We start from the raw sequence: 21,186 nt of genomic DNA on the forward strand, positions 1-21,186 counted from the left end.
GGTCTAGATGACGGGTTGTGGTCTAGATGACGGGTTGTGGTCTAGATGACGGGTTGTGGTCTAGATGACGGGTTGTGGTCTAGATGACGGGTTGTGGTCTAGATGACGGGTTGTGGTCTAGATGGCGGGTTGTGGTCTAGATGGCGGGTTGTGGTCTAGATGGCGGGTTGTGGACTAGATGGCGGGTTGTGGTCTAGATGACGGGTTGTGGTCTAGATGGACTTAGTTTTTTCTCTTTGAAAAATGTTATACTTCAGACTGAAGCGGCGTTCATTGTAGGATTTTTTTTTCAGTTTCAATAAATCAATAAATAAATGTATGAAATCATTAATTATGCTTGATAAACTGGTTTTGTATGCAATATTACCGCGTCAAGCGGAGGGGGTTGGACACTTTTCAAAATCTCATACATTTTTGTCGAAAACCCAAAATCCCTAAATATTTTCCATGAAAAAATTAACAGTGAAATCTAAAATTCCCTCCAAAAGAATAGCGTTAAAATATCAAAATCATATATTCAAAATCCAGCATACAAAAACGCCATTTGTCCGACCCCTCGGCGTGAAGTCATTACTTTAAATTATACAGAAAATTCATTTAGATTTTGACCATTAAAATTTGAATAAAGAAATGTCACAAATTTCCAAATATGTTATTTAAAGTAAGAGTATTCAATTCATATACATCGGAAAATATAATAACTGGGGCTGTGGAACGCTTCTTAAGTCTCAGTGAAGAACCAAAATTTCGGTAGAGAGAAAAATTTCTAAGTCCATCTAGACCACAACCTACCATCTAGACCACAACCCGCCATGTAGACTACAACCTGCCATGTAGGCCACAACCCGCTATAATTTTGGCCGAAACGGCGTTCCATAGTCAACTCAACTATAGGGGGTCCTAGTCAGGGTGGTGTAATATAATACGTCCCCAATGTTTAGCTTAATCCCTGTCGTATTTAAATGAGCACGGGCCCGGCGCCTTACTTCAATTTGGGTTGGTAATACCACGTTGTAATATCGGTTTTTGAGCCTGAGGATCTCATGCAAACAAAGGAAAGTACATACAGTTTTTGGGTCGGACGGTGCGGTATCTTATAGAGAGAGAGGATAGACACTCTTTTTAGACAGAGTCTGGCTTGGAGCTTTATACGGGGAAAGACAGTTTGGGTTGAAATTTACATAAAAACTTCTTAATATGTTAATGACAGCTACTCTTTATATATCGACAGGGTTTCAGTAAAAAAATATTTTTGGTTTAGTTCTATACTGTAGATTCAGCAACTTGTATTTTTACAGCTTAAGGCCTTTATATTGATAAAGGTGTACTTGTGACGTTACTCTCGTTCAACAGTATACCCTCGGGTATATCTATATAATCATTTTCTTTCAAAGAACATTCAATATTGTGTCTTTTTATATACATTGATAAATGATATTGTAGGAGGTTAGTATAGTTAGAAGTCTCCGGATATGAGCTTAGGTCGTCCAAATGAAGTGGGTGTGTTTCTGATAAGTTCGCCATAAATTTGAGTACTCCATTTTGCCACAAGGGACACTGTTTTCAAGTTAAGATTGTCCAGAGTATTTTACGGATGACCCCTTAAAATTAATTAAGAAACTGAAAGACAATTATTGTTAATTTAATTAAGGGGTCATCCCTAAAACACTCAAATCATAACTCAAAAACAGTTACCCGGACGACAAAATGTCATAGAAGTTACATTTTCGACTCAAAATCGTGCACCCAAAGAACAGCAGCTCCCCTTAATTTATAGCAGCGGCCCGGACGGCAAAATGGAGATAGAAATTACATATTGGACTCAATGACAGACTTATCAGAAACACCTTGTATAGTCAGTCCATATTGATCCATTTCACCATGCACGTTGCGCGTTCGTCTACAGTATCATTTCTCTTGTAATCTTTCTACGAAAAGATAGGGACCTCTTCTTATACGTAGATCTATAAACTTTTCTTTAGTAAAAAAGAAACTTAACGATCGTAGTGGGTCGAAATGACGACATGGGGACTATTCGTTTTTACCCTATTTATGATAGGCTAAATAAAGAATTTTACTTTTTCGTTAAATAAAGTTAAACAACTTCCTAGCCTTGTCTTGACTGTTTCCTTTACCCTGAACAAAATAGTTTAACTTTAATTAAGTCCGAAACCTTTTCGAGGAATTAGAGAGAAAGGAATGAGAGAGGGGGGAACACGATAACATTTTGTACGACTATAAAAGATTAAATTCGGTTCAGAGGATTACAAAAGTCAGAAATTTTCGAGTTAACTTCTTGACTAATTCCTTTCCGCGAATTCATGACATTACAAAGCCAAGAGATTACACGAAGATTTACATCGAAATTGAAATTTTCGATTAGAATCAAAATGGTTGTCCTGAATGTGAAAGTGCAATTTAAATTGGGATTTAAAAGGTTCAGGTAGAAAATAGGGGGTTAAAACTAAGGAAGTTATAGATTTTAATCCAAATGCCGAAGGTGTATGGATATATATATATATATATATATATGAAGGAATCTAATTGGCTAATACATTGGCGACAACACATTTTTTTTTTTTCATTTCTGAGTGAGGAAAACTTACGTGAATAATATTTATCCATTCCGTGCCATAAATTTTAAAGACATTTTATTGCGATATTTAAGACAGGCCATTTTTTCCCCTATAATCTAATATTTGAAATTTTCTTTTTTAAAGTATATAAAATAAAGCTTTGTCTTAAGAGGAAGTTTTAGTCGGTCGAATAGACGCGTTTGAGATTCATGTCGCGATATTTAGCGCGGTTGGTGTTGCCGCGAATTTTAGGTGGGAGTTTAAGTGAAATTTATTCGTTGGTTTCGTTATTCGAAACAGGAGATGCGGACCCGGACCTTTCGAGTATCGGGGACTCGTCAACGCCATCGCCCAGAATGAGAAGATTCAAGTTCAGGGAGAAGAAAAGGGCCCGAAGTCACACGGACTTGAGTCGCAACAGCAACAAGAAGCACGGGCGTCTACACAGTCAGGACGATGACGATGACGACGAAATTGGAGCCGTCCTATCCAGGACGGAACCATCATCTCCGGCCAAAAAATCCCTGGGCCTGCGTTCCGCCAACAAAAGAATGCAGGCCGTATGGGCCAGCCTCAAAAAATTCGCACCGCACAAACTCAGAACCAAAACGAAAGAAGACCTGGGTAAGCACGTTATACAAACTTTGTCTCAACTCCTTGCTTTTACTGACAGTGTTAAAGGTTCTGGCAACCATGAACCAAATACAACACAGATTATATTTATATGTCCATCAAAAGCCTGTACTCAGTCCCAAAGTAACGAAAATACACAACAAAAAACATGTTCAAGGTTGCCATGACTTTAAAAATCCATCAAGAACTTTAAAGTTGCACTTTACATATGCAACCCTCTTAAAAATATCAGATCCTACTTTCGTTTTTTGCTATTTCCGAATTATAAAGCTGAGTTGAAAGTGTTGAGGTTATACTTCCGGGGAAAAGTTTCATAAATTAACCCTTATCATTTAAGGTTGTTGAAAGGTATTTAATTAATTAAGAATTACAGCAACAGTTGCAGCTATAACCACTCCAAACCCTATACTACAAGGATAAACCCCCTTCAAACTTGGAGCTTTTTTAATCAAGATAAAAAAGGGGAAAAGGGAAATATGAAAAGGCCTCACCCCTCCCGCGAGATTTGATGAAAAGGAAACACACACGCCGCCCTTTTAAAACATTTACAGAAAATATAGTTTCCATCAAATTCCCCCTATTAGGAGATTAGGGCCTCCATCGACACAAATACAGGCTGACGCCCCTATATGTTATTTCCCGCGCGCGCGAAACATCTGATGTCGCGAAAGGAGACGTGTAGAAAACGGACTGTTATTTAGAAACTGTTATGAAATTATAAAATATTTATGCTTCGTAGGAATTACTCGCTATATGGAGCGAGCAACACGAGTTTTACACGCCGGTTTTCTATAGCCACTCGAATTTCAAGGTTTTTCTAGACTTCAAGGTAAAAACTCTGTGTCGCTGAAGGCGCGCGAGCACGTCTACATGTTTCGCTTAGATCCTAGTTGATAGTGGTTTTCTATTTAATTCCGAGATATATTACGGGCTAATGTCAGTTGGGAAATGAACTTAGGGATCGCAATATCCTCCCCCAACTTTACTAGCGATGCAAAGTGATAAGTATTAGGTTATAAATTTACGCAGTTTTAAAAGAAAGAAAAGAAAAAACACAGCACCACCACGCCTGACAAAACGAATATGCGCAACAGTTACATAGACTCTGGCTCAAATAAACGGGTTTCTGTTATTCGTAAAGGCAGGCAGGTGCGTCTCTGTCTAGTATAAAGGAATATACGGCATGCACGATGATAGAAGTCGAAGGCAAATCGTTTCGCGCCGATGCGTTTCGCTAGCTACATAACGTTGAAAACAAAAAAAGATATTTTTACGAAAGAGATATTTTTTATCCATCTCCGCCCACCCGTTCGCCATCCCTGGGTTGGATTTTTCTCTGAGACTCTCTATCGTCGGTTCTAGGTTCGGAGGGAGTCGGTGTTCGGAAACGGAACCATCTACACGGTATTCGAGGAGCCGAAAGGTTGAGCAGCAGTCATCCGGACGTCTCGTGCTCGGACTTGGCCGCTTTAGCCGGTGACAGTTCCTTGAGGGTAGGCTCGTGCGTGGACGACGACGCTGTTTTACTCAGGGTCAACGGAGGTGAAGAACCGGCTGATTTCGCCGACGTCCCAAGCGTCAGCGACCCTTTGCTCAATCGACAAATGTCCCTGGCCGAGAGAAGGATTCATTTCCAGAGCGAAGGAGCCACTGGTTCCTGCTCCGGAGAATACGCCTCGACCAACAAATCCGATCTCCTGGCGGCACCAGACAACGAACAGTGTTTTCCTAGCGGAAGTATGGTAAGTCTCAAGTTCCTTTAATCTGTCATTTCATATAAAGGGACGTAAGTACTTACATTAATGAACAGGTGTCAAGTTGATAGCGATTAAAGTTAAAAAATAGATGAACACTGTTATTGAGGTTATTTTATGGGCTATAAATGCATTAAACTCACGAACATCAGGGTTGAATCCAATAAGACAGGACACAAGTCGGACAAGACCTATAGTCAATTCCAAACCGATTCGAGCAGCCAGAACATTTGTTTATGCCCTCCTTCGATCTATACATTCGTCTAGCCAGACACAGTGTCTGTCGCGTCACGGGGGTGGGCAATTCATTCCCTGAATTACACAAGGGACGGAACGGTAAACCTATTACAAAACCCGAATATCGACAAGTGAGAGATGCTGGGGCAATTTTCGCGGGTAAACGTATATTAGAAAAGGCGCGACATTACATAAAATCGTATATAGCTGTTCTCGCATTGTATTCTCCATAAAATAGTTCAAGCATGCGCTTATACCTTCGTCGATAAAGTCCACACAAAGAAGAAAAAGTTTGTTTTTTTGAAAGAAAAAATGTGTTAGAAACGTCTATGACGCTTTTATCGCCTGAACAAGGTCTTTCAAAACAATATGGGGAGGAATACTGTCAAGTACAGAGAGGGGAGCTTAAAAGGTGCAACCACAATTAGCGTTAATAACCGATAACCATATCGGAGTACTGATTAAATAATTCTCCTTAAGTATATACTATATTTTAAGAGCGAGCGAATTATGTCGCTTCTTAATGGAAATTTTCGTAGAAAACGTGACATTAATTAAGTGTAAACTCTATAGGCGCTTAAAAAAGGAAATACAGACCCTATACTTTCTCTCATTAGTTTCATTCAAACGGGTTTTAAGTGACCTTCTTTTGAGGGAACAAACCGTACGCTCCTTTTCAATTTTAGTTTCCGGAGAGCTGTTAAATTCGTGATAAGATAATTTTTCCCTCCAAGGTATCATTCTTTTCTTTTTTCAATACAATGAGGATGGATTCAATTTCTTTCGCATTAAGTCCCTGATATCAAATGAATATTTATTATTTAAGGCGATGCTAGCCCAGTAATTCTTTAATTCAATTTCTGTCCCTGACACATCGGCAGAATTAAAAAATAAATATTTTATACATCTTCGCATTAATGAACGAAGAAGAAAGTAGGTTCATCTCTTCGAAAAAAACATTCTAATTTTTTTATAGAACAGCTAGTCCCTAGAGAAATTAATTAAATTAAGTGAAACAAGTAGTCGCGAAAAGAAAGCTTTAGTAATTTTCCAATAATTAAAGTTTATCATTCTCATTATTATCTCAAGGTCAATCAAAGGATAACAACGTTAAGCCTAATTTCTAATTAATTATCTTGACAGGAATCAATAATGAGCCGCCAAAAATTACGCCTACTTCGCCAATACGCCTTCTTCCAATTGGACGTACATTTAAGATGCGGAAAGGACCTCCTAGCTAAAGACGCTTGCGGTAAGTACCAACCATCATCCTTAAACTATGTAACAATTTCCCAATGTCCGTTTAAGGCGGCTCTAATTAAATGTCTCGCGCGACTCCATCCTACAATTTCATCAGTAACAAATCATATTGCCTCAAGTAACTTACTACTCGGTTTGGGCTGGATAAAGTTAATTTTGAAAGTGAACCTCATCTCTCAGACTCTCTTAGCATCAATAACTCATTTTTTGCTAGAGAGACTAGACGGCAACCCTCGAGCTAAGCCTAACTGGTATACCCTGCAGTTCATCAATAAACCTAATTATTTGAGTAGTCTTCGTCATCAGCAGATATAGAGCGACTTTATCCCTTTATCACTGGCTGGGGATTGAGTTGAAAGGTGAAAAGGTTAAAGTGTAGCCTAAAATATGTATGCGCACTATATTGCTTTTTACATATTTAATACAGACAGAAGTTAGTGTCTAGAGAAAAACCATCCCACGCTCAACCATTCGTAATGTTATCCCCTAAATCTTATAGACTAAAAGTCAAAGCAAAAGTTGGAAAAGAAACGAGGTTCATAGGTCAAAGGGTGTTCATAGTCTAACTGCAAACTTTGCATGGTATAAACGTACCTTAGTCATAGCCTTTTGACTCAATTATTCACTTCTCGTGATCAACTTTAGATCAGAGTATGAAGAAATTCGGAAAAAACGAGAGAGAAATAGGTTAAGGATAGGTTAAAATGCGACTTTTTTTTCAACAAAATTTACGAAGTCAATATTTAGGCAAAGTGTTTTCTCAAATTCACGATGTATAGGCTACATGTACGCTTTTTTTATACTACTATTGCAGGAACGAGCGATCCTTATGTAAAATTCAAAAGCGGCAGCAAACAAGTGTACAAAAGCAGGACCATCCACAAAACACTGGATCCGGTCTGGGACGAATTCTTCGTCTTGCCCATCGAGGACGTCTTCCAGCCAATCGTGTTAAGAGTTTACGACTACGATTTTGGTATGCAAGACGATTTCATGGGCGCCACCGTTCTAGACCTGACTCGCTTGGATCTGCACAGGTGACCTCGCTTGTTACACTCACTCTCTTCACAAAGTTACTATATTGTTTCGCAACCTTGGAACCATCCATAGAAAAACCTTTCTCGGTGGCTTCTTTTGGAGGTTCTAAGATTGCGGACAACTTTTTACCCAAGCTCTCTCATCGATTTTATCGATAACCCTATTTATCCTCTGCACGTAACTGCGACATATCCCAATATACGACAACGCATCGAGAATGCCTGTTACCTAAATACGTTAACGTTACTGTCCCATGCACCGAAGTATCCGACACTCTCTCCAAATTCCCCATGGGGTCCGAGTTACTAGTTCAATCTGACAATCTACCCCCTTAAAGGGAGTTTCCAACACCTCGGATTTCATGGCAGTATGACCTTGTCTTTGGAGTCTTTGAGGCACATCCATTTTCCCTTTAGGGTATAAAAAAATCGGAATTTGGTCAATAATAGAGCGCCCTGAGGGACAGTGAGTGAATCAATCAATTTTCGGGCTAATGCAGCTCCTGGTGAAATTAACCGTATGAAATACATTAGCTTAGGCCCAACTTCACTGTTTCTAATGCGTCGAACGTGGTTCGTAATTATATGCAGCACGATTAATTGATTATGTGTACTTTAAAAGCGAAAATATAAGGTATTAAAGGGACTGTAAAGTGGGCATTGGCAGGAGGGTAAAAATTATTTGACATACATCAGAGACACGTGACCGAGAGGCGTGGTTCAAGGAAAGTTAATTAGGTTTTTTTTTCTCTCAAAAACTGGCACTTTGGGGAATTGACTCCGCAATCTCACGAAAAACAAGGACTATGTGCCCAGTCCCCTTCATATGAAGTCTTTCTATCTTACCGTCACGTGGTGCCTGTGACCTATTTCAAATAATTTTCACCCATCCGTCGCTATCTACTTAACAGTCCCTTTAAAGCTAGATTCCCACTTGACCGAAAAAACACGACGGAAATCACGCAGTCGACGGTAGAAATTTTAACTTACGCCGGCGTCCGGCGGTAGACCGTTCACACTACGACTGAATTTTGAGTTCGGCGGTAGATAATTTTGGGTCACGTGACAGATTTGAGTGGTTTCCACAACATCTCTTTCGCACTCTGAATTGGTATCTTTGTCCCCTTGTCGCTTCGATCGTACAAGAAGGGCTATTTTCTAGCCTCCTCACTAAATTATTTCCTATTAACATCTAATCTCTTTTTACTTTCATTAGTTTCGTTTTTCTTTCTTGGTGGCATGTTTAAGCTAAGCCTTGGTCAACCACAAAAAAATGGCGGCTATAAAATCTATCTCGCGTATGCGTGCGCACTTGAAATTTATGACGTAGTCAGTGGGATAATTTCATTGGCTGAGACACCGGCGTAACGCCGAGCACGACCGAAAAAATAGAACACAACTTACGCCCGGCCGAACGGCAATTCCGTCGGGCTCGGCGTAAAGATTTTTCTGTCGAACCCCTTTCTGCCGGGTTTCCGTCGTGTTTTCGGTCGAGTGGGAATCTAGCTTAAAGCATATTTAACGAGTATAGAACAATTTTTCTTTCATAAATTGTTATAAGTGCTCTACACACACATACACCTGCACTTTAACCGGCTTAATATTTCCGAAGTTACGTGAGAGGTAGTAAATTCATCAAATAAGAAGCAGTTGTAGTCTGGTTTGATTTATTTTGGGCGGGAATATCTTGGATGCACGCGAGAACCAGAAAGTTAGCTTCCGTGCGCCAAGAGTGTTAGACGGATTTAACACTTTTACAGGGGCTTTATTTAAGCCCTATTATATCGATTATATTGTAGCTACAGTCTCCATGAAGACCCCCCCACACCCCTTTCAAGAAGAAAATAATAAGTTGGGATTAACTTTCTAATTCTCAATTACAGGGCCACTGATTTGGTGCTGAATCTTAGTGAAACGGGAAGTCCAAACGAAAAACCCGATAAACCATGGGGAAAAATTATGTTGACCGTTACCTTAATTCCAAAAACTCAAGAAGATAAAGAACAAGTAAGTTACACTGCATTTTTTTTCTTTTCTTCTCATCTATTTAAAGTTACGACCTTATTTTGAACATCCCTTGATTGTAAATCTACCAAAATATGTTTTTTTTTTTATATAAAAATTGGGGTATGGGTTGATTTAGACGATTTTATGCAAGGACACTAACAAGCAATACCCCATACGAAGCTAGCAAAGTCATAAATTATAGTTACTAGAGAATATTGTCAATTATTCTGTCAGTCGGTGTAGGAGGAGAGGACTAGAGAGAAAACGGGGAAAGTAAAACTTTTCAATGTCGAGAAAGAGAAATTGGGGCAAAGCGGGGAAAATGTCGCGGCTGTAAGTGACAGGTTAGTTTTGTCGCGTATATACCGAAATGATCTTCATCTTGAACCTCTCTCCACTATATTCAGTACGATCCCTAACAATTTCTAAGCACCACCAGAGAGACACTTAGTTTCAACTTCACACCGAATCATTCCATTCTTTCTCACTCTGCAAGAAAAGTGGCATTCTTTTCTTTCACCATAAAATTTAACTTAAGAACGGTGTAAGAAGAACACTTCGTCAGAAAATCTAAGAAATATCGATCACTTTTCCCCTTCCACGTCCCTAAAGATAATATTGACTATATATATACTTGGGGATTGGAGAAGCAACACATACAATACACAGTTGACGTAACCCTCCCTCCCATACCATCTAAAAGGTGGAAAAGGGGAAACGAGTGGAAACGTAGTGCTAGGAGGAGCTAAATTCATTTGTAATCACGTGATCGAGATGACGTCGAGATACGTCACTATCAACATACGGCGGCGAAGGAGACTTTCCAGGGGATGGGGTGGTAAAGTGTTTCTATTCGCTGGCAGCTAGCTAGAGCGACCGAGGAATCTGCCCCTATGTAGTATGCTTTATAGGATGGATGTAGCCTTGGATTTTAGCCGGTATCGCGCGGATTTTTGTTAAGACATTCATCCGTTCCGTATGTCAGACTCAGGCACAACTGTCCGAACGTGTGTACGTGCGTGTGGTCTTTAGGCTAGCAAGTCAAACGGAGAGAAATTGTCCATCAAGTTAAATATTTTCGAACCCACGTACTAAGGAAGGATTAGAAAAAGAGTTATTTATAGAAGTCCCCGTATATTATCATCGCTATAGTTTAGCCAGGGTTTTTAAGGGGATATCGAGGTCCCGAGAAAGAGAGAGAGCGAGGAGATAGGGAGAAAATGGATAAGGTAGATGATTGGATGCAACAGGTGAAGAGTCAGGTAAACCCCGATATCTTGGACCAGGTAAATACAATGAAATCTCGCAAAAAATATTCGTTATGTAATCTAACAGATGTTGACGTATAACAAGATTGATTTTCGTCACACGTTTAGTACGAATGTTTGATTGGGTCGAGCATCTTGTATTCTTTCCATTTTTATATTATTTACTCTTGCACCTTGCATTATTTTATATTATATTTTGCACGAAATGAAGTTATGCCAAGAATGTAATGAAAATTTTATAATCTTTTATAAATACGGGACTGGATGATAGCTCGCTTGTATTAAAATGTATAACCGTAATTTTGAAAGCCTCAACATTGAGTCCTTTAAGTTTATAAGAGGGCCCAAGTTTGAAGCGAAGACTTTCTGCAATCAGGCATAAAAGCGTACGGAATCCCAGGCACGCATTGCATTTTTGCCCGGGGGTTATTTATAATGTATTGATGAATTAATTAAGTGATATAAGAGAAGGAGAGATAAAAGACAAGGGGGCGTTAGGTAGCAACCCCCAATTAGCCTTTCACTCTATTAATTGGGTTACCGCGAACAAGTAATCCGTTGTTTTGCCATTGATTTATATAACGAAACAAAATCTGAACTCCGTGGGGAGCCTCCAAATGAAGAGAGCTTCTTCGATATTAATAAGACTTAATGGCCAAACTCAAGTATCTTCGGAATGGAATACGATGAAGTTATACCGAGTTTTTGCATTAAACGCGTAAAAATTTGCAAACCACCCGCCTGCAACCGTCCGTTAATGGAAGTCCATCCATACCTATTGCGTACACAAAAGGGTTCCTAGAAATTGTATTAACCCCTAAGCAAAAAGGTCAAACTCAGCGAAAGGGTTAAAAATCCTATTTCTGCAAAGAAATGCTAGAAAGAAACCAGCGTTACCTAGGCAATAAACCCCTACAAAGGTTGTCACACTGTATAGCAATCCCCAGTCCACTTTATCCATAATCAACGAAGCGAATCCATTTTAATGTTAAATCGTGCGAAACAGACGGAATAACCCCCCCCCTTCCCCCGGGCCCCAGGAAATTAGAAAAAAGGGGGGGGGGTAATAAAAAATATTCCGGGCTTTCGGTCGTCCGTCGAAGTTGGGACAAGGACGCTGCACTTTTTTGTTATGCCTTGAACAATGGTCTTTACTTCGTCAAAACGCAATAAGGACATCCTTCTGGGGCTCTCGCATGTTTTGGACAGATCTCCCACCCAACAGCATAGACTATTCCATTAATTCCAAATGAAATGCAAACACCACAGGAGCGGGGAGGTCACCTTCTTGAAGAAAGTGACCTCCCGACTGTGTGTTGCTTTCTCTACAAGAAATTAGTGGAACGGTCTATTCTCAATGGAGTTTCTCTACTCCCTAGTGCCTAGAGCATCTGGCTTGCTTTAACTTATAATTTCAAAACTCATCCTTTTATTTCTCTCTCTGCCATTGTTCTATCTATGATAACTTTGTTTCGGTAATGTATTACAACCGCCAAAAATTTGAGACTCAGGTAGCCCCCCGTGGCGAGTTAAACCTTATTAAAATATGGAAACCGTTATACGTAACTAATTACGGAAATGAGGTCACTATCACAATAGGGTTTAAGGTTTAATTTATTATTAATTGCGGTAGATTAAATTTTATATAAAGTGATATCTTAGAGTAATCAATATCCCATTATGAGACGGTGTTAGCCAATAAGAGGGAGGGATAACTAACACGGAAAAATAATTTTCAGTATTTCTGCAAGTCGAGTTCCAAATCGGGAGACTCGACTAGTATCAAGAAACAGAAAACGCAAATATGGGACAGCGTAGTTACTATCGTACTCGTCGAGGGGAAAAGTCTATTACCAATGGACGAAAATGGTCTGAGTGATCCCTACTGCAAATTCCGTCTAGGAACGGAAAAATACAAAAGCAAAGTACGAATTCATTTCAATACCCCTTTAAATTTTGGGGGTCCGACGTTAATGTTCAATCTCTCTTACTCAAGAGTGCCATAAAAACCCTCAGTCCTCAATGGTTAGAACAATTCGATTTGCATATGTATCCGGACCAACCTCGAATACTCGAAATTACCGTTTGGGACAAAGATTTTCATGGCAAAGATGACTTTATGGGAAGGTGCGCCATAGACCTTTCAAATCTTGCGACGGAAAAGACCCATCGTATATGGCAAGACTTGGAGGACGGTGCCGGTTCAATCTACCTCCTTTTGACAATTAGCGGAACAATGGGCACCGAAACCATTTCCGACCTCTCCTCTTACGAGCCAACGCAGAGACAGAGGGAAGCTCTAGTCAGTAGATACGTAAGTAATACTTTCAAGTCCGTCTAAACTTAGATAGTAATTGACCCTAGCTCATTATGGAAACTATTTCCTCATAATTGGCTGAATCAAGATAAATTACGTATTTTACAGGGGTTTTTCCGAAGCATGTCCAATGTCAAAGACGTTGGTCATTTAGTAGTCAAAGGTAGGCTAAAATTTCTTAATATAAGTTTAAAAGAAGCTATTAAAGGAACTCAAGTCGAGCCTATATTTGTCTTTGTTAGTTTTCAAAGGGTACGGATTAGCAGCCGCGGATATCGGCGGTAAAAGTGACCCCTTTTGCGTGGTGGAACTGGTCAATTCCAGATTACAAACTCATACCGAGTACAAAACACTATGTCCGGAATGGAATAAAATATTCACATTGTACGTTGACAATTTCCCCAACACAACACACACACAACCAACGCAATTACCTTCTAATAACCTTTTAAAATCACTTCCGGTTGTTTTTAGTCAGGTTAAGGACATACATTCTGTCTTAGAAGTGACTGTCTACGACGAAGATCAAAACAAAAAGTTTGAATTTTTGGGAAAAGTCGCCATTCCTTTGCTAAAGGTTGGTACTCAATTCGTTAGTATCGTGAAAATTGCAATTGTTCGTTTTCGACGTACGTCACTTCAAAGTTCAAATGCTAATTCGGGGTAAACATCAATGTAGATTAAGAATGGCGAAAGAAGATGGTACGCGTTAAAAGACAAGAAACTAAGAAGCAGGGTTAAAGGCCAAATAATGTTAGAATTAGATGTAATTTATAACCCTGTAAGTTTGTAAACATTTTTACTTTTTGGGGCATTCGTAATTAAGTATTTTTCAAATGAACCTTTTTAGGTTAGAGCTTGTATCAGAACCTTTAATCCAAAAGAACTGAAATACATGACGCAAGAGCAAAAGTTTAAAAGAGCGGTAAAATAAATAATAGGCTTAGGAAAGGAGAAAAAAAGATATTCAAAACAATTTTTTATTTACATTTTCTCAAAGATCTTTATGAGAAACGTCAACAGGGTGAAAATGATGGCTTTGGACATCATTGAAATCTGTAGATTTCTCAATAGTTGCTTCTTATGGGAATCTCCAGCTAGAAGCGTCCTCGCTTTCATCGTAAAAAAACCCGTTCTTTTTTCCTTATATATTTAAAAAAAAAAAAAAATAAATTCTAATACGCAAAATTTAATAATAAATATTTATTTTTTATTTCTTTCTTTCATATTGCAGGTTTTCCTGGTCGTTACTTATACGTTCGAGTTATACATGTTGCCAATCGCGCTGTTATTGCTGTTTCTTAAGAATTACATCGTTTTGGCTGTTACAGGAATTGGAGGAAGTTACAAGGAAGAAGAAGAGGTAATGATGATTCGCTTATTATTATTTTGTCAAAAACGTAATTAGTTTAAAAGAAATAGGCCTAATTGATCGCGTTTTTCTATAAATAATAAATTGGTTTGTCCATTTTTGACATAAATATATTTTAATTTTAATAATTTTAGATTGAGAATGATGACGAAGATGATGACGATGATCAAGACGGTAAAGGGGTAAGAGGAAATTTAAAATTATATTTAAATTAATTCTTTTTTTTTCTTTTGGCGTTTGCCAAATAATTTCGGTATATTATTAAGTTGGCTTATACTTCAGTTTTTTATTGCTTCTAATAAATATTTTTAACGTATTTATGAGATATTCTATATAAGAATAAGGTTTGAAATAATGTAAAAAAGTGTACGAGGCTATTGGCTATACTTTTAATATTAAATATATATATGGGTTAAGTAATTTATTCATATGGGAAAATTTAAAATAATTAGTCATAGATCGAAGATTGGTTGGTAAAGCGTTAGTAACTGTACTATTACGAAAATTGGCAGTTACCCAAAGTTGGACCCTATTCGAAAACACACCTACTTAGATTAGAGGACCCGATTTTTGGGGGGGGGGGGGATTCAATATGATACAATTTTATTATTTTTTTCCGTAGTTTTTAATAAGTAGTTGCCGCATGGTAGTTATTTAGTTAGTTCTAAGTAGCACTTAGAAGGGTTGTTTTGATTTGGTCTTTAATTTTGGTTCACTTAAGCCTGAATCACTCTCAAAAACCTTTTCTAACCCTTATTTAAGCACGTGCACTTTGTACTAAACACAAAGTTTTTATTTCGTTGCGTTTTCCATGAATTAATTAGAAGTATTGATCACTTTTGGCGCACAGTTTTTGATTTCTGTATATATATTTTGTTTTTATTCCACATTCAACTTTTTAGCATGTGTTTGCCCTCCTTTTTTGTATTATATACAATTTTGGGAATAGGTCCATCCTAAACGCTGACGACCTGACTTTTTTTCAGAGAAATAGATGGCAGGTAAGATACACGAGCCCGTAGAAATAGAAAAGCAATCGCGCATGTGCTAAAAAGACTGACTTGATCGTCCCGTTTTATAAACTAACCTTAAAAAATACTAACCATAACAAATGGCATGGTAATATATGGGTATTGGTCTTAATATTGGTTTTATTTTTAATTTTTGCACGGCGCACGGTAGTGTACTAACAATAACAAAGGTTTATTATTTTTAAAGGTGAAGGGGGACTTGATGAATTATATATAGTTTTTTTACCATTAAGTACAGGTAGATTAACAAAATCTGATTATAATAATTGAGCGGCTTGCTTTTCCCCAAATTTTCTAATTGAAATAACGCTTTCTAAATGGAATTTTTGGGGCAATTAAGTCGCTCAAAATGTGTATAATTATAATACATATACGGTAAGTTATATTAAAGCCCAGTGTGAAGTTGGTGAAATAAGCAGAAGTCCATAACTTAAAGTACAATTGAGACGTATATAAGAGAGTTAGCTGGTTGGTTAGACTTCGAATTATGGGCTTCTGTATTTTGAAATCGGAGCTTTTAATAAATTAAGGCGTATTAAAAACGTAAAGCATGTGGTATAATATATAATTGTGGAATGTATATAAAAAAAAACGTTTGTGTGCCTCTCATATTTGTTTGTAAATCAAATTGTGTAAATAATATTTTGGGAAAAATCAATTTTGGTGTTCAGGAAGAAAAAAAATCGCTCAAAGAAAAATTGCAAGCTGTGCAAGAAGTTACGGCGATGGTCCAAAATGTTTTGGGGGAGTTGGCATCTTTGGGTGAAAGATGTAAAAAGTATGTCACATTTTAAATATATAATTTTATAATAAATTAATATTAAATTATATTAAATTTAATTATTTTTATTTCTAGTACTTTCAACTTTACGGTACCGTTTCTATCATGGCTAGCCATAATTGCATTAGTAGTTGTAGCATTCTTTCTTTACTTAGTGCCTCTTCGTTACATAATAATGCTATGGGGTAAGTACCTTTTCTTATTTTAACCTTTTTTTTTTTTCAAAGTATACATGGAATTTACTAATTTTGAGTTAATTTATTATAGGTATAAATAAATTCACTAAAAGGCTACGCAGTCCTTTAGCGGTGCCCAATAACGAGTTATTAGATTTTCTGCAAAGGGTGCCAGATTGTGACGAAAAAGTAAGTTTCAAATTTGAAATTTTTAAAAAGCGGTCAGAATTATTTTAAGGAGATAGGTCAAACATGTTGGTTTAAGCTGTAGTTGAAGCATATGCGATATCCAAATAACTTTCTATTTTGAGATAGCTTTGTAAAACTTTCTCGATATTTTGAGTTAGTTTGTACAACTTTCTTGATATTTTGAGAAAGTGTACAATTTTCTAGATATTTTGAGATAGGCTCTACAACGCTCTTAATATTTTAAACTATAGCTTATGTCTATCTTAACAACCCTATAAACTTGAAATGTTCGCGAGACTTATATAATATAAATATAGAGGTTGAATAGCAGCAGAACTACTTTTTTCCAACAATACTTGTTGTTCTTTTTCACGCATCAGATAATGTACCGGGAGTTAAAGGTGCAACCTCCGCCAAATTTAGAATCGGATAGAAAAAAGAAAAAGAAGACGAGCTAATTGTCGACGTTTCGCTAATTTTGTTGATAAAAAAAAGATTTCAGGAAATTTCGTGGCCAAACAAGATAGGAGTTAACAAAAATACACGTACATAAAATAAAAACAACCTAAAACCGAGAAGAAATAAGAAATAACCGAAAACACAACACAAATCTTCCAAAGCCACGACTGATCTTTTTCCTACTACGATAATACGATTGACCACTGTATTTATTAAAAAATATGAAGTCCAAGATCTGTGATTTTAAATAAAAAAATAAAAAAACAAAACAAAACCTAGCCAGTGTCGTAGCGAGACAACAATCTGTACAGTTTTAATTTATTGTCGTTTTTTATATATATAAGATAATTTTTTAAAACTCTAAAATTAAATAAAATAAATAAATCACCCTTGTAAATTTAAAATTTAATGGGTATGCTAGTGAAATTTTTAGATAAAATCTTCTCTAGGTCTATCATTATTATTATATAAGAAATTTTAAATTCTATTAATAAGGTGCTATAATGTTTATCATGAATTTATTCTAAAAAAAAAAAAAATATTTCGCGAAATTAAATTTAAATTTAAACGCGAGGAGCACACCTCATATAAAATTTATAAATTTCAAAAAAATAAATAAATAAATAAACATTTGTCCCTAACTTTTCTGACCACTTCGAAGCAGCAATAGGCGCGACTGTACACTGTTTTCTCGCATTTTTGTAAAATATTGTTAACTGAAGAGTATTTTTTTACTTATTAACGAAAAACGAGAAGAAAAAGAAAATTAACTACAAAATGAGTTTATTTAAATTCTCACCCTTGGTTATTATTTTGTCCTCTGTTGATGGGAAAACATTTTTGACTATGCAATATTTGCATTTAAAAGTTAATAAAAATCTTCGGGGGGGGCGCGGGTAATAACGTGCCATATACCGTAGATCATTTAAAATAATTAAAAATTTTCCTCAAAAAAACGTCTTTAAGAAAGAAATTAAAAACTGCCAATTTTTAGGGTAATTGCCTAAAATTAATTAGTTATCTCTCTTAATCCTTATGAAACGAAATGAAAAAAAAAATCTAGAATTGACCGCCGTTACATTACACTAAGGCATGATTGTTATAAATTAATTATTACCAGTAGCATTGATGTTATAAGATATATTGATGTTAAAAACGAAAGAAAGGATAATCTCAAACATCTCAATGTGAATTCAGGCCCCACATCCCATTTGTTAATTTGATTGTTTTTTTTTTCTAATCAAAAATCTAGCTAGCGAAATTTATTACATTATATCATGAAGAGATTCTAGTCACGTTTTTCCATCCAAAAAAATGTTGTAATATACGATAGAAAACAAACAAGTTTATAAGCATTTTTAAAATTTCACCCATATTTTTGCAATTTTTCTTTCACACATTCCCACGAGAAAGCAAAAAACATTTTTTCCTTAAGATTCTCCTATAAAAAGTACGTAATACTTTGTTCAAAACATTCTATACACACACACTAGAATTCAATTTAAATATTGACTATCGATTTATGTGCCTCATCATTGGGAGAGAACTGTACGCTTACATCAAAAACATATATTAAAAATTTAGTTTTTATCAATTGTTCAAAAGTGGACTTGTGTTTCTTTTTTAACTGGTGTTTGAGGCTTCACATAATAATGTGGTAGTGGACTTGAGTTTGTTTTTTAACTGGTTCACATAATAATGTGGTACTTACATATGGTTTTTCGGGCTAGGAGGATTCATACCATTTACTCAAAGAGGGCTAGCTACTTGGGAGGACAGAGTACTATGAACTTTTGCCCTCCAAATAGCATGGTATCCTTGTGTGAATAGTAAGAACCATTATAGTCTGAAAACTATGTATTTGACACCAGCGCAAAACCTTGGAACTAAGGTAAGAGATTGAGCCCTTTCTGGGGCAAAGGTGAAACCTATGTATTTCACACCAATGCAAAAACATGGAACTGAGTTTGAGGCTTTTCAAGGGCCAAAGGTGAAAACTATGTATTTGACACCAATGCAAAAACATGGAACTAAGGTAAGAGATTGAGGACTTTGAGGGGTCAGAGCAAAAACATGGAACTAAGGTAAGAGATGGAGGACTTTGAGGGGTCAACAGAGCAAAAACATGGAACTAAGGTAAGAGATGGAGGACTTTAAGGGGTCAACAGAGCAAAAACATGGAACTTAGGTAAGAGATGGAGGACTTTGAGGGGTCAACAGAGCAAAAACATGGAACTAAGGTAAGAGTTTGAGGCCTTTCAGGGGACAAAGGTGAAAACTATGTATTCGACATCAGTGCAAAACCATGGAACTAAGGTAAGAGATTGAGGCCTTTAAAGGACCAAAGGTGAGATGTTGAAACACCCCCTAGAAATTTGTTACCATTTCACCATAATGCTAACCATATCATCATCAAAAATCATATATTGTGATTCATGTCTATATTAAATGAGTTCAACAAATGTTTTTTTTTTTACAACTTTATTTCGTGGTTTATACAAATTTATTTGTGCTCTTTGTGAGCAGCAGCTTTCCTCTGGGCAGTCAGAACATTGGAAAGTTCATCACGCTTCCTCTTACCACGAAGATGAGTTCCAAGCTAAATACATATCAATTCTTATTATAAAACAAGTAATGGACAAAGCCCTACAAGTTAATAGACGTTTCCTTACCCTTTTCTTGATGAACTTAAGAGCTCTCTTATCTTTGGATACTCTTAACAACTCCATTGCCCTCTTTTCATAAGGAGCAAAACCAGTAACTTCACGGACAATGTCCCGAATGAACCGGTTGTGTTTTGTCAAAGCCTATTAACCCAGTCAAAATGTTTTTTATACCATTTTGAACTATGCTTAGTGAAATCGCAATCCCAGCAAAAGCATGTCACTTCATGCACTTAACAACAAACAACCCCTAATATTGCATTTGCAACCAAAACTCAATACACTTCTAGGTAGATCACCAAACAACTACAAACAATGTATCATAAAGCCACCCCAGTTCTTATAAATACAAATAAATGCTTACAACAGGTAATCATAAAAGGTGTGCAACGCGATTAAAGCAGAGTTAGTGTTTCAAACAAATTCAACATGATTGTCATGTAACACCAAGATAGGAAATATATAAGGTTTTTAAAATCAAGCTTACCCCCTTCCTTCTGGATGGTCTTTGTTTCTGACCTTCATTCTTGGTCACTTTGTGTCCTTTGTCAAGACCGAGGATCATTTCGTAACGAGGAGCCATTCTAATTAATAAAAATTTAAATCATCAAAATCACATACGATCTATTATACTATTTCACCACGCAAACACCTTAAGCCTCGGTCAATGCGTAAGAAATGTGTAAATTTTACAAGAACAAAAACCACTTAATATCAAAAATAATTGAAAATACCTATAGTAAACTACAAATTGATTAATTATTCAATTAAATATTAACCAGTATTTACCTTAATATTAAAGATTGACCCGATTATCAATCTGAGAAAATGTTTTAACGAGACCAACTATCGGCTCTCGCTTACAATATTAAAGAGAAGCAGGGATGCCAGATTGAAAACCTTCAACCCGCCAAAATCAAATTGGAAACAAGCCCAAAAAAACCGCCAATCGGTGTTTCGAAAAGAAGCCCAAAAACTGACTAAGATCTAGACTATCCAGCCCAAAACAAGCCAAAAAATTTTCGTGAAAATTTGAAATTATTTTTTTTAGAACTTTTTATGCAAATTCTATACTGACACCATTTTTAAAACGCAAAACAAAATGAAATCATTTTATTTAATCATGAATTATAAGCCGCTCAAAAGGTTTGACAGCACCATTTTTCAGTTTTTTTGGGCATTCTAATGATCTTCCCCTATTGGCGGTATTTTAAGTACAGAAAGCCAAAGAAAAACCCCGACAAGCCCAATTTCCAGCCAACAGCCAACCCTTTTATTTCAAGCCAATATTTTTGAGAAGAAGCCCAATTGGCGGCTTTCCAGCCCAATATGGCAACCCTGAAGAGAAGAAGAGGCGGCCACAAACAGGGCTGCCGGAAAACGAGGAAATTTCCAACACTCGGAAAAATTTTCGTGATAGTAACGG

At 36.8% G+C, this 21,186-nt stretch overlaps 2 protein-coding genes across 5 annotated transcripts in view; one reads left to right on the plus strand and one right to left on the minus strand.

Annotated features, from left to right (window-relative positions):
* The window catches only part of Mctp (multiple C2 domain and transmembrane region protein), a 59,634-nt gene extending 40,933 nt beyond the window's left edge, over positions 1-18,701 (plus strand). For 2 of the 4 annotated variants that reach the window (XM_089867811.1, XM_089867810.1), the window contains exons 2-21: positions 2,877-3,200; positions 4,572-4,951; positions 6,344-6,452; positions 7,275-7,497; positions 9,381-9,504; positions 12,512-12,697; positions 12,769-13,086; positions 13,198-13,252; positions 13,332-13,473; positions 13,564-13,681; positions 13,769-13,870; positions 13,940-14,014; positions 14,090-14,209; positions 14,324-14,452; positions 14,596-14,643; positions 15,364-15,462; positions 16,164-16,270; positions 16,349-16,458; positions 16,541-16,638; positions 17,019-18,701. In XM_089867811.1, coding sequence (XP_089723937.1) covers positions 2,877-3,200; positions 4,572-4,951; positions 6,344-6,452; positions 7,275-7,497; positions 9,381-9,504; positions 12,512-12,697; positions 12,769-13,086; positions 13,198-13,252; positions 13,332-13,473; positions 13,564-13,681; positions 13,769-13,870; positions 13,940-14,014; positions 14,090-14,209; positions 14,324-14,452; positions 14,596-14,643; positions 15,364-15,462; positions 16,164-16,270; positions 16,349-16,458; positions 16,541-16,638; positions 17,019-17,096 — 2,945 coding nt within the window. In that variant the 3' untranslated portion in view covers positions 17,097-18,701. The remainder of the gene's footprint in view (positions 1-2,876; positions 3,201-4,571; positions 4,952-6,343; positions 6,453-7,274; positions 7,498-9,380; positions 9,505-12,511; positions 12,698-12,768; positions 13,087-13,197; positions 13,253-13,331; positions 13,474-13,563; positions 13,682-13,768; positions 13,871-13,939; positions 14,015-14,089; positions 14,210-14,323; positions 14,453-14,595; positions 14,644-15,363; positions 15,463-16,163; positions 16,271-16,348; positions 16,459-16,540; positions 16,639-17,018) is intronic. The other 2 variants (XM_089867808.1, XM_089867809.1) reach the window with 2 other exon arrangements.
* Positions 18,702-19,540: 839 nt separating this feature from the next.
* On the minus strand, positions 19,541-20,704 carry RpL36 (ribosomal protein L36). Its single transcript, XM_089867817.1, has 4 exons — positions 20,550-20,704; positions 20,248-20,344; positions 19,770-19,904; positions 19,541-19,696 (listed from the first exon to the last, which is right to left on the minus strand). The coding sequence occupies exons 2-4, from the start codon at positions 20,341-20,343 to the stop codon at positions 19,601-19,603; spliced, it is 327 nt and encodes a 108-aa protein (XP_089723943.1). The 5' UTR covers position 20,344; positions 20,550-20,704; the 3' UTR covers positions 19,541-19,600.
* Between the last annotated feature and the right edge of the window lie 482 nt (positions 20,705-21,186).

Source organism: Phalangium opilio, unplaced genomic scaffold (genome assembly GCF_054372755.1).
Source record: "Phalangium opilio isolate 3A_F unplaced genomic scaffold, DU_Popi_V2 ptg000024l_1, whole genome shotgun sequence".
Lineage (NCBI taxonomy): Eukaryota > Metazoa > Arthropoda > Arachnida > Opiliones > Phalangiidae > Phalangium > Phalangium opilio.

Bases quoted from the DNA above. Each gene is read 5' to 3' on its own strand.
- RpL36 (XM_089867817.1), bottom strand. From the start codon at position 20,343: ATGGCTCCTCGTTACGAAATGATCCTCGGTCTTGACAAAGGACACAAA. The intron at 19,905-20,247 runs GTAAGCTTGATT...CTGGGTTAATAG, and splicing joins GACCATCCAGAAGGAAGGGG to GCTTTGACAAAACACAACCG. The intron at 19,697-19,769 runs GTAAGGAAACGT...ATATGTATTTAG, and splicing joins TTAAGTTCATCAAGAAAAGG to CTTGGAACTCATCTTCGTGG.